The sequence below is a fragment of the Eschrichtius robustus genome, chromosome 1, assembly GCF_028021215.1.
Source record: "Eschrichtius robustus isolate mEscRob2 chromosome 1, mEscRob2.pri, whole genome shotgun sequence".
NCBI classification, from domain to species: Eukaryota; Metazoa; Chordata; class Mammalia; order Artiodactyla; family Eschrichtiidae; genus Eschrichtius; species Eschrichtius robustus.
This window is the reverse complement of record NC_090824.1, coordinates 50108056-50121778: the sequence shown is the minus strand read 5'-3', so window position 1 is coordinate 50121778 and position 13723 is coordinate 50108056. Positions and strand designations below refer to the sequence as shown.

The window sequence follows — 13723 nt, the reverse complement described above, 5'->3', positions numbered from 1 at the left end:
TGATATATTTTCCACATAAAATGGAAAACCAACTAAGATGTAGTGTATTTGGTTCTAAATTCAAGCGCTATCAATCAAATTCCTATGTAATTTACAGGTAGGTTCACATTCTTTTATTTCAAAAGACAAAAATATTTCTGACAGAGAGCTATTTTGTTTTACAGTACCTCAAAAATAATTACTTACAGAGATTTAAGCAATAGAGATTTAAGCAATCTATACAAATAAAACATTCCATTCTCCACCACAAAGATGCAGATAGTGTATATTAACTACATTAGCATTTTTCCTTCATTATTTCAATGAATATTTCTAGTTTATCTTCCCACCCACTGCCCGTGACCCCAGCAACTGTCAGACAATAGTTTTTCTCCCAGACTAAGAAACTATTTTAAATTACTAATGGTATCTGTAATAAAACAACCTTAAGTGCCTGGTTAGCTCAGTGGCTTAGAGAGTATTTCAAATGATCACAAAATTGTTAGCTTCTAGGCTAACACTAGTTTTCAAATAACTCTGCTTCCATCCTTTCTACTTCCTAGTTTCTACAGAATCCAATGTAATTTAAAAATTATTGTATCATGTGAAAGAAAAAAAATATCTCATCATCAGATACCACCAAAATTAAGAAAAGTAAGATAATCCAAAGACGGGGAGAAAATATGTGTAAAACACTTATCTGACAAAAGACTGGCATCCAATCCTACTCAATACACTACTACAACTCCATAATGAAAAGACAAACAACTCAATAAAAAATAGGCAGAAGATTTTAATAGTCTTGACCAAATAAATACGAATAGCCAATAACAGACAATAAAAAGTTCTCAAAATTGCATCATTGGAAAAATACTAATTAAAATCATAAAGAGATATCACTATACCCCACCTGTTCGGCTAAGGTATGAACACTGACATCACTAAATACTGGTAAGGATAAGGAACAACTGGAACTCTCATACATTGTTGGTGAGAGTATAATATTGCACAATTACTTTGGGAAAAGATTTGGCAGTTTCTTTTAAAATTAAGCACACACCTACCCTATGACCCAGCCTCCCACTTTGAGTTATTTACAAAAGATATATGAAAAAGTATGTTCACGAAAGACTTATAAACTTCATAGCAGCTTTAATCACAATGATCAAAAACTGAAAAGAACCCAGGTGTCCTTCAGTGGGAAAGTGAATAAACAAATTGTGGTATATTCATATAATAGCATGCCATCTCAGCAATAAAATAGAACAAACACTGATACAAGCAACAACATACTCAAAAGCATGTTGAGTGAAAGAAGTCAGACACAAAAGAGTATATAATACACAAATCCATTTATATGAAAGTATAAAACAGGTAAAAGTAATCTATATAGGAAATTGAAAGCTGCTTTGGGCAATGAGAACAAAAATTGATTAGAATGGGCATGAGGGAACTTTGTCGGGTGATAGTAACATCTTATACACCTTGACAGGAGTGTGGATTATAGAGATGTATTTGTTAAAAATTCAAAGTACACTCAAGATGTGTGTGTTTCATTATATACACATTTTACAACAACAGGATAAACAAATACTGAACTGTTAATTATATACAAACTGAAGCATTTAAAGAGAAATGTACTTTGAAACATGTCCCCCAAATTAGATGATTAATGGACCAAGAGAAGAATGATAAATCCATAGATCTGTGATAAAATAAGGATAGTAAACTGTTAACAGTAGATGTAGGTGGTAGATTCCTAGGTGGTACGGTTCACTGTAAAATTCTATCACCTTTGCGTTATGTAAAAATTTTGTAATACAATGTTGGAAAAAGTTACTATCATTATAAAAATTACTATTATTGCTAAAAATCCTTCAATGCTTATAGGCCAAGTTTAATAATTTGGCATGGATTTCAAGGCCACTGACAACTCCGCCCATTCCATGTAGTTAATCTCATCTACTATATTACCTGCAATACAATTCACTCCTCTTGAGTCATTTTCCTTACCTATTTCCTCTGCACACTACCCTCATTTCTGCCTTCCTGCATTTGTTCATACTATTTCTCACGACTCTGAATACCAACAATCACCTTTCTGCCTATCTATCTAAATCCTACATATCCTTTTCGGATATGGGAGCAATTTCAGATTTTACCTCTTCCAAAATGTTTTCCCTAAATTTTCCTGAAATTTTATGAGGATGCATCTTTCTAAGCCACTTAAACACTTGAACATTTAAAGTAGAATAACATACAACTGTTTCATGTATCTCTTTTCCCCAATAAAACCGTGGCATCACAGTGGCAAAGAGGATATTCTGTGCTCTTTTTTTGTTTGTTTGGCAGCGCTGCGCAGCATGCAGGATCTTAGTTCCCAAACCAGGGATCGAGCCTGTGCCCCCTGCGATGGTAGCATGGAGTCTTAACCACTGCACCGCCAGGGAAGTCCCTCTATGCTATTTCTGTATTCACTATAGTTACAGGTACAGGGCTGAGAACACAGAAAATGCGCAGAAATAAATACTTAAAGAACATATATGACTGAGGGCCTAATATTATATTCTGCTCTAATATAGCCACCTCATAAATGTGTGCCTCATGTCAAGGGGCTTAATTTGAGTGTGGATTAGTACAAATGCATCACAGCTAGTAGAAAAAGATTAATTACTTCTTTATTGTTCAGGGGTAAATAATCTCATCTTCTTACGCAAAGAATGACATATTAAAAGTTTTGCCTGAGAGACATACACTTGGGAGCACTATCATTCCTCTAAAACTGCATTTATTTGTGGCAATTATCCTGGAAAATAAGCAGTTAATACACTCGGTTTCAAAATGTCAATTTATTCGTTACCATTAATCAAGGAAACTTAACACTTACAGGGAAAGAAAAAATATTTAGATCATACACAATTAATAAGATATCTCAGTTTTCCCATGGAAAAAGGTAGATAATACTTTGGTTTTCACTTGGACTATAAATAAGCCTAATCAAAGGAGCTTCCAATTTTCAGTGCTCAGTGAACACTGAAACAAACAAGCACTGGCTTAGGAAGTCAGATATGGGTCCTCTCCTGTCACTCCCTTCATTTGACCTATCTCAAATTACTTTATCCTGTTAAGTTTCAATTTTCTCTTATACAAAGTGGAAATAGCAATTGTGTTGTGAGGACGAGATTAAAAAGATAAAGCACTTAGGCACACAGAGTTAACCTAACAACCGGCAGATGTTATTATCAGGTACATTTTTAGAAATTATTAAACAGATAACCAATAAGGACCTACTGTATAGCACAGGGAACTATACTAACTATCTTGTAATAACCTATGATGGAAAAGAATCTAAAAAAGAAAAAATATATATATAAAAAACTGAATCACTTTGTTGTACACCTGAAACTAGCACAAGACTGTACATCAACTATACTTCAGTAAAAATTTTTTTAAAAAGAAAAAGCATGAAAAAAAAGAAATTATTGAAATGACACTTTTTAGACAAGTAACAAATGTCTATGTATCTTGTGGGGAAAGAGTACGGAAAGAACTAGAACTTTCATAAATATTATAAATGGTAAAAAAAGCCCAGAATTACTAAATGATCACAATGAGACAACGAAGAAAAAAAGGGGAGGGGGGGATTGACAGTAGGCAAAATTCATATGAAATTTTATAATTTTTATTTATTAGGTACCCTGGTCTGTAAGCATAACATATCACATGCTAGAGATATCTGATGCATATAACACGGTATATCTTAATAATTAAATTTCTTCAGGGAATTAAGAGTAGCTTCACATAAAAAGAACTTTGGAAGTTTAACTTAAACTGCTATGAAATGAATAATACCTACATCTGAATTAAGAGGTAAAAACTTTTGTGCTAACTATATATTGAAAATTGAATGGCACATAAAAAATGTAATATTCAGGCCAAACCTAAGTTGTACTGGTTGGACGTATTCCTTGCGAAACCTTTTAAGGTCTGCACTGATTGGCTGCTCGCCTTTCTCTACTGCCAATTTATCTGCTTCAGTAGGTTCTGGCTCTGGAATTTCAAATCTAAGAAGAAAAGCAAAATGAGAGAAATTTTTTGTTGTTCATACAGAAATGAGAAAGAGTTCAAAATACAGCAGAAAAAATATTTTAACTAAGCAACCTTCTTTACTACCATTTATGTGAAAAGTGCAATTACTGATAAACTTCTCTTAAAGTATTACATACTACAAAAAACTGCCCTTTGCCTATAGTACTAAGTACTTATATTCTTACTTTTATCAAAAAAAAGTTTAATAACTAGCATTGACCAACATAGGAAAGGTCAGTGGAAAAGATCCAAGAAAGAATCTATAAAGAGTATGACCTCTTTAAAGAACATAACAGAGATACCTTATCTAATAATCTGTCCTTAATATTTATTTTATTAAAATGAAAGTAAACATAAATTTCCTAAAATAAATGAATATAAATCCAAAGAGAAGTCCCACACTGAACTTTAAATATTATTTAAAAAACGTAACTAAGTGAAAAAGGTAAAAAAATCAAAGTTAAAAAAAAAACCTTCCCCAACCATAGGAAATATAGCTAAAATAGAAGTCTAACATGTGCTTTCCTTATTTTGGACATGGAAAGGCAGCTAAGTAAATCTTCATAGCACATTACACTAACTCAGTCTGCTATACTTAGTTTCATGGAACAACATAATGATAGAGGTCCAGATAAAATTCTGGCAGTAAGTTTGAAAATGTAAAACAAAAATTATTTTGAAGTCCAGATACTATAATTTAACCTATAAAGCATTTAAAGTACCACTAACATACTCAGTAAAAAAAAAAGTCAATCCAAAACTTAATTTAAAAAAATTAATCATAATAAGGAAATTTTAATTTTTTCAGGTCTAATAATGATACTGTATTATGCTTTTAATAAGGATACTTATCTTTTAGAAATACCAAATGGGAATATTTACAGATGAAATATGTTGCCAAGGATTTACTTCAAAATAATCCTGGAATTAGGGTGTTCAAGTCAGTACGGAAACAGATGAAACATGAGTTGATAATTATTGAAGTTGGATGATTGATAGATGGGGTTTATTATATTCTATTTACTCTTGTTTATGTTTAAAAATTTGCCACAATAAAAAGTTTGTTTCAGAAGTAAAAAGTCTCTTTCAACGAAGTACTGTTTTATTGCATAGAAAAAATTTCATTAAAATTCATAGTTTTTTTATCCTGTAAAAATGGGTCTCTCTGATTACCACTATAAATATTGCTAAGATCTGAAAAGATCTGTTATAAACAGCGATTTCAGTAAGTATGCTGCTTGAAGAGAATAGTAATACTGCAAATTTAATGTCAAATAAATTATGTTCAAAAACTACCTGAGTACATACTAGATACCTAGCACTTTGCAAGGTACAAAACAGTTAACTTTTTAAAAAATGTAAATATAAGTGAAATATTTTCCTTACCGTTCAATCAGTAAGCTTAGCAATTCCTGTGGTTTACAAAATGAACGATACGTAGTAAGAAAAGTGCGAACAAAATTAGGATCTGAAAAGGTAGAGCATAAAACAGGTTGCATATTCAATTTATTCAGTTTAATTAACTCAAAGTACCATATTTTGGAGGGCTTCCTTCCTTACATACCTGCATACATGTGATATGTTAACCTTTCAATTAATTTCACCACAGTTCCTCCTTTAATAATGGGGATTCCACTTCTACTTTGCAAGCTGTCTTCAAAAACAATGTTTTCCTCAGAGTCTTTTACCACAAAACGATACACTTCAGGACTCGGTAATCTAAGTGGTTGTTCATTTTCTTCCTTCAATAATACTGAATCTAGCATTCGATCTAGAGTACTACGATAATGAAGAGAAATAAGTGCTGCCATCCAATTATTTTTCTCTTCAGCAGACTTAGCAGCAAATATTATGCTGTTTTCATCTTTGGATACTAATTCAAAAGCATGTTTGCACTCGCAAGTATCTTCTTTATCACATATTTGTATTTTCCTCATGACAAATTTTTCTTTTAATCTGTATTCTGCACTACTGTATCCTGGAAGGCGTGACTGGCTATGATTGGGTTTGCAGCTAATCATTAAGCCATCAAAGAGAAAAATATGCCGTTCGTGTTTAGCACCAATTCTTGTCAATGGGCCTTCCATAATAAATTCATTACAACACTGTCCAATATCTTTGCCTTCCCATCCATCTATGTTCTTCTGAATTTCATTCATTTTTTTAATAGCCAGGTGCTTGCTTCTTAATTGACGATTATAAAAAGGGCAAACAGGATCCCTAAAAAAACAGCAACAACAACAAAAAAAACCCAGATAAATTTAGCTTATTCAAATGGCTAAGCAACCTTAATTGCCTTAGGTATGAACTACCTCAAATCAAGTGACAAAAATATTAAATAACTAAACACTAGATTTTGCACACAGCATTTACTCTCTTCTAACTTCGCCACTAAATAATACATGCCTCAATTTCATTATTGTGAAAGAGAAATAGTAGAGGCTCTATATATCATTCTTAATGCCATAAGAATTAAAATGAAAATAACACTAAATTTCTTATATAAATGATACAAAACTTATTGAAGGTATCTTTAAAAAATTTTATTAAATATATCTTAACAATATGACAATGCCAATTTTAAAAGACTAAAGGACAAAAGAAAAATGTAAAACAAAACTATAACTTTCAAGAATGCAACTATCACTGTAAGCAACACTTCTTTAGAAAACCAGACATCAGACATAAGAGAAGTATTCCATAAGCATTCATATTTTCAACAGTTTGGAATTACCCAGGTCGGCGTCTAGGTGAATACTGCTTGTAAATTCGGTCCATACTACCTTGGAGATTCATGAGAGCAGTAATAGCTTGGTTCAAACATTCTCTGTCTTCATGCTCTTCACTACATGCTTTCAATTGCTAAGAAAAACCAAAAAGAAAAATTAAACCTGCATTGGTCAATTCTTTCCCTTTCTCATAATTAGAGGAAGCAGCAACAAATATTATGAACTCTCAAAAGAATTTTAAATACACTTAATAAAAACAACTATAATTTTATATAATTATGCATACCTCCTGATCCTTCAAACCAGCCCTTTTTCTACATATGTAAATATAACACAGATATTACTACCATTGCAATCAGAAAAAAAAAAAGCAACTGTGATAACTATTTGGACATTTTCCAGATATATCAAAATAGTTTAAAATATGCAAAGCATGAAGCTTACAAGTTACTTTTATTTATGAGTAACTATGAACAGAGAAAAGATAAACACGTATTACTTCACATTCTCTAATGACTAAATTCTTAAGTTTTAGAGATTTCTAAAAGCTTGCATATCTTTGTTATACAACACAATCGAGCATGCTAACTTTAGCAATTCAATCTACCATAAACTTTCCTACAAACAGCATCACACAAAGATTCAACTGATATTTTTTACATCGTAAAATTCAACTATTCTAGTAAACATCAAGAAACCATGAGTTAATTTCCTATCTTACTAATCTTAAAAATAAGATTTATAATTACAAATTGTGTTATTAATCCTAACAACTCTGGCTTTATTTCACTTAACCAAAAACTTCTCCCATAGCTCAGTTTCAAAATGGAAGAAAATTCATCTTATAATAAATAATTCAGATTGGATGATGCGTCAGTGTTTTAATTTGTTTGACAGAAGAATTCAAAGTGGAGCATTATACAGAGATTATGTAGATACAAATACAAATTTATGTGAGAATACATGAGAATATGGAAAAATTATGTGAGAATATGGAAAACTTACAATTGCTTCAGAAAATTTTTTAAAATTTAAGTGTATTTCATGATCTTAAACTACCTCACTAGAAATTTTATGACAAATTTTCCTTATATTCCAAGAACAATCTGAAAACCATTCAGCAATGGTTCCCTTTCCTCAGCAAGGAACTGAATGGATACTGTTGAAGTACTAGATCCATTAACTTTCATTTATACGTCTAGAAATTATTCTCTAAAAAAAAAAAATTATTCTCTATATAGAGCACAGAGCCATCTGATATTTTTTAAGATACATATAGAAGTCTTGCTATCAAAGATTTGCAATATAAATAATTTAAGTGACTAACATCAGAAATAAAACCTTCATCTCTAGATTTAAGAAACAGAAAATTGAAAAGATAAGGAAAAAGAGACAAAAAACCACAGGAAGTTTGAAAAATGATCTGCACTCGATCGTTCTGACTTCTGAAGGTGAAAATTACTACCAAATCACTTATTTTGCTGTTTGAAAGACTTCTTACAAAAAGATTCTTTTCAGCTCCACTCTAAAATACTTCCTTAGTAAATATGGACACTGATGATATAAAATGCTTAATTACAGGTTTTTTATTCTTATTGCTTTTGTTGATCCAAATTTCCAAATTATCACTAATAACGAGATTCTACCAAAATGAGAACTGCTTTTCAATTTAGGTGTATGAGGATACTAAATTTCTACTGTCTACTTGGTCTTAAGTCTGATCAAACTCTTCCACATAAATGGCCTTGTCATTTCTAAATATCCATGAAGAATTACAGGCTGTCAAAGAGAAACAAAACTTCACGATGATTTCTTGGTGATACAAGTATACAAAACAATGGCTTTCTTTGGCATAAACGTAGTCCAATAATTTGCTAAACGTTTCTTGAATTTTTGGCAGTGAGATTCAACAAACATCAGACTAATGAATATCCAAGCTAATTCTCTATAGATGTTTGAGAGAATGCATTCTTACAGTGACATGGAAATTACCACACTGAACTGCCTTGCAAGTTAAGTCATGCTCTTTCACACTGCTACCGCTTTCTACCTATCTGCCTCTGCTCCTCCTTACCTGCCTGGTGAATTCAGCCTCTATGATACAGTTCAAATGCCTCCTCCCTATGAAGCTCTTTCCTTTTTTCTCCCCCCTTAAGTTTTTTCTTTTGAAATATCATATTTGTAGAAAAGTTATAAAAATAATACAAGTAACTGCTGTATACTCTTGAGTCACCAGTTTTTTTTTTTTTAATAAATTTATTTTTGGCTGCGTTGGGTCTTCTTTGCTGCGCGCGGGCTTTCTCTAGTTGTGGCGAGCGGGGGCTACTCTTCCTTGCAGTGCGCGGGCTTCTCATTGCGGTCGCTTCTCTTGTTGTGGAGCACGGGCTCTAGGCGTGTGGGCTTCAGTAGTTGCAGCACGTGGGCTCAGTAGTTGTGGCACGCGGGCTCTAGAGCGCAGGCTCAGTAGTTGTGGCACACGGGCTTATTTGCTCCACGGCCTGTGGGATCTTCCCGGACCAGGGCTCAAACCCATGTCCCCTGCATTGGCAGGCGGACTCTTAACCACTGCGCCACCAGGGAAGCCCTGAGTCACCAGTTTTTAACACTTTGCCACACAGGCTTCATCATTCTGTGTGTGAGTGTATGTGCATTTTCCCCCTGAACTATCTGAGAGTAGTTTGTGATACAGTCCTCTCATTTCCTTGCTGAGGAAGGTGAACCATTGCTAAATGGTTCTGAGATTCTTTTTGGAATATCAGGAAAATTCAAATATATCACAAACTACTCTCAAATAGTGTTATTCCCCTTTACTCCTTTGATATTTCAGCAATGTGTCTTAGAACAAAAATTCTTTTACAGTATAGTGATCAACTTCAGGAAATTTAACATTAGTAATGTTCTGTAATCTAATTTACAGTGCATATCCAATTTAGTTAATGTCCCAATCCTGTCCTTTAGTACAATTTCCCAATACAGGATCCAGTCAGTGTGTACTTAGCTATCATGTTTCTACTGTCTCTTTTAATCTGTAGTAGTTCCTCAGCATATGCCTTTTATGGCTCCCCCAATTAAATAACACCAACACACCAGAACAGTAGGATAAACCTCTGCATACCCAACACTCATATAAATTTTTTTCTAACTTTCCTAGACAGAGGTTAGTTACTCCTGACTCAGTAATCCCACAGAACTACTTCTATTAGGCACTTACTATATTGTAATTATTTGTCTGATGTTCATCTTCTTTACTAAACCATGAACTCCTTAAAGCTTGGGGATATATTTTATTCATGTTTAGTACAGTACCCACAAATGGTAGGTACCCAATAGGGTAATCAGAAAGAGTGACTGTTGTATAAGTACTTATAATTTTGTTAAGTGTTCAGACAAATAACGACAAGGAGCATTTATTAAGCTCTTATTCTTTGCAAGCTCTTTTATGCATTAGCTTATTTAATGTCTGTTACAACTCTGTAAGATAGGTACTATTATTATACACATGTCACAGATGAAGAAACTGAGACACCCAAGATGAGTGGCAGAGTCTATATTCAAACACAGGAACTCTGACTCCAGGGTCCAGGCTTTTTGCCATACTACTACACTGCCTCTCTCCAATGACACAGAACACAATTATGCAAAATACTGAACTATGACAAAATCTGGTGAACGCAAGTTAAAGGGGATCCCCTCTATCTTAAAAACAAACTGGGTGATTACACAGTTTAAGAAATAAAATGAAGTAAGTGTGCTTTGGAAAAGAGGTCAAAGAGAATAAATGCCCTTGCAATATATACTTAAACTAAGTAATAAAGTGGAAGTGATCTTTCATTAATGTGTAGTACCTTATGAATTTGACTGAAGAATATATTCCTTGCTTACCTGATAATCATTATTCTCCTTAGCTGTGTATATGTGTATCCTGCCCAAGATTTTACACTTCACGTAAGTTTTTTCTTAACTCTATGAGACTTCACTGAAATACTTACCATGCTTCTCTTGAATTTCTATAAAATGCTGTATCTGTTATAGACATGTGTGCCTAAAACAAGGGAAATTATAATAAATTATGAATTTGTCTCTAATTCATTATTCTGGGAATTCAGTTTAGATGTGAAATAATATATGTGATCAATTCTCTTTTGATAGTAATAAACTTCTCTCTAGATTTTCATAAAAATAGAATTTTAGTAATTTGGTGGGAAATTCAGCTCATTAAAACCTACCACTTTTCTTTATGTGATTTTTTAAAATGTGTATTTTCTTCCTTTAGATGTCCTTGAGTGATGTTTCAGTACTGAAAGAGTAAATATTATGCAGTAAAATATTCCTCATCGTTTTCTTCAAGAGTCAGAACATTTCTTTCAATAGACATTATCTCAAGTTCTTGATGTTATAAATACATTTACACACATAAGCACACACAGGAATGCAAAGAAACTGACAGAGTAATTGTTACATAATGTTAACAATTAGCAAATCTAGATGAAGGGAGTTCACTATACCATTTTTGTAACTTTTTTTCTATGTTTTTCAAAGTAAAAGGTTAAAAAAAAGTATTACTAAAGAAACAATTTCAATTGTCTCATTGAAATATTGGCTTACCTTTCCCAATGAACCTCATTAAAGTCATTAATAATAGGTCTTCCTGTTAAGCGTTAAACTAAATTAAGATGGATTAAGTTCTCTTGAGAGGAGAATTTTTATTCTTTCCATTACTAAATTTCCAGAGAATGACCAGAGTTGGAGAGTAAAAGAATATTACTTAGCTTTGAATAAATCAATTCCTAAGTGAGAGTCAGTATGTTCTTAGTAACAGAAGGATAAACACATATTTTTTTCTTAGAATGTAAGAAGTATATTATAAAGATACTTATAAATCAGGAAATGACTTTGTTATTTCTTTTTCCTCTTACATAAGGATTGAAATATATATTAAGGAAAAAATCTAAAACTTATCTGAGAAAAATAAAGAAAATGAAAGTAGTTTATGATTAACCCCAGAGGGGCTTAAATTGGAAAAGGCCAAAAAAAGAAACGTATTACCTATAAAATGAACTTTAAAGTATTGCTATAAATAATAATAATCTAGGACTTCCCTGGTGGCGCAGTGGTTAAGAATCCGCTGGGTTCGTGCCCTGGTCCAGGAAGATCCCACATGCTGCGGAGCAACTAAGCCCATGAGCCACAACTACTGAAGCCCGTGCGCTTAGAGCCGGTGCTCCACAACAAGAGAAGCCACCGCAATGAGAAGGCCGCGCACCGCAACGAAGAGTAGCCCCTGCTCGCTGCATCTAGAGAAAGCCCACGCGCAGCAACGAAGACCCAACACAGCCAAAAATAAATAAATAAACAAGCAAACAAACAAAGATTTTAAAAAATAATAATCCAACAACATACTGTAAAATAATTTCAGGAAAACTATATATGATATCCCATAATTTCTCATTATGTAGTTGTTTTTCTATCTTGCTTATCATAAACTCTGATTCTGGGAAATAAAACTCAAATAATATTTAAATACTATGTCCTCAAATAAATCTCCCTTGGTATATGACTGAGGCAGATATTTCAAATTAAAACTGGCTTAAAACTGCTCCAGGACTGCGTTTTCTATTCCCAAAAGAATATGACAGCCTTAAGTCACACTGGTTCGAGCCTTCTTTTTTTTTGTTTTTAATTTTTATTTTTTTTATTTATATTTATTTTTGGCTGTATTGGGTCTTCGTTTCTGCGCGAGGGCTTTCTCTAGTTGCGGCAAGTGGGGGCCACTCTTCATCGCGGTGCACGGGCCTCTCACTGTCGCGGCCTCTCTTGTTGCGGAGCACAAGCTCCAAACACGCAGGCTCAGTAGTCGTGGCTCACGGGCCTAGTTGCTCCGCGGCATGTGGGATCTTCCCAGACCAGGGCTCGAACCCGTGTCCCCTGCAATGGCAGGCAGATTCTCAACTGCTGCGCTACCAGGGAAGCCCACAAGCCTTCTTTTATAGGTTCTCATCCCAAAGTAAGTTCAACATGAAATGAAATTTCCTTTGGATGAGTACTTGAGCCCAAACAGTATCACAAAAAGGCAATCAACAGAATGAGAGAGTATTTACAAATGACAGATCTGATAAGGTACTAATATTCAGAATACATAAAGAACTCCTATAATACAACCATAAAAATACAAACAACCCAAATTAAAAATGGGCAAAAGACTTGAATAGACATTACTCCAAAGAAGATATACGAATGGCCAACAAGCAAATGAAAAGATGCTCACTGTCACTAATAGGGAAATGCAAGTCAAAACCACAATGAGCTACCACCTCACATCCATTAGGATGGCTACTATCAAAAAACAAAAAAACTGGGCTTCCCTGGTGGCGCAGTGGTTAAGAGTCTGCCTGCCAATGCAGGGGACACGGGTTCATGCCCCGGTCCAGGAAGATCCCACATGCCACGGAGCGGCTAGGCCCGTGAGCCACAACTGCTGAGCCTGCGCGTCTGGAGCCTGTGCTCCGCAACGGGAGAGGCCCGCGCACCGCAATGAAGAGTGGCCCCCGCTCGCCGCAACTGGAGAAAGCCCTTGCACAGAAACGAAGACCCACCACAGCCTAAATAAATAAATTAATTAATTAATTAAAAAAAAAAAAAAAAAAGAAGGAAGCCTACCTGAGTGCTTCTACTAAAAAAAAACAAAAAAACAAAAAAACTGAAAATAACAACTGCTGGCAAGGATATGGAGAAATTGGAACACGCGTGTACTGTTGGTGGGAATATAAAATGGTATAAAGCTGCTATGAAATATTGTACAGTGCTTCCTCAAAAAATTAAAAATAGAATTACCCTATGCTCCAGCAATTCCACTTCTGGGTATACATCCAAAAGAATTGAAAGCAGAGTCTCGAGGACATATTTGTTCACCAATATCTGTAGCAGTA

The 13723-nt window shown here is 33.9% G+C and overlaps 1 protein-coding gene across 2 annotated transcripts in view; it reads right to left on the bottom strand.

Annotated features, from left to right (window-relative positions):
- The window catches only part of SOS2 (SOS Ras/Rho guanine nucleotide exchange factor 2), a 106709-nt gene that overhangs the window by 27913 nt on the left and 65073 nt on the right, over positions 1 to 13723 (bottom strand). For both annotated transcript variants that reach the window (XM_068545647.1, XM_068545651.1), the window contains 4 exons: positions 6803 to 6930; positions 5633 to 6288; positions 5455 to 5536; positions 3921 to 4043 (listed from right to left, as the gene is read on the bottom strand). In XM_068545647.1, coding sequence (XP_068401748.1) covers positions 3921 to 4043; positions 5455 to 5536; positions 5633 to 6288; positions 6803 to 6930 — 989 coding nt within the window. The remainder of the gene's footprint in view (positions 1 to 3920; positions 4044 to 5454; positions 5537 to 5632; positions 6289 to 6802; positions 6931 to 13723) is intronic.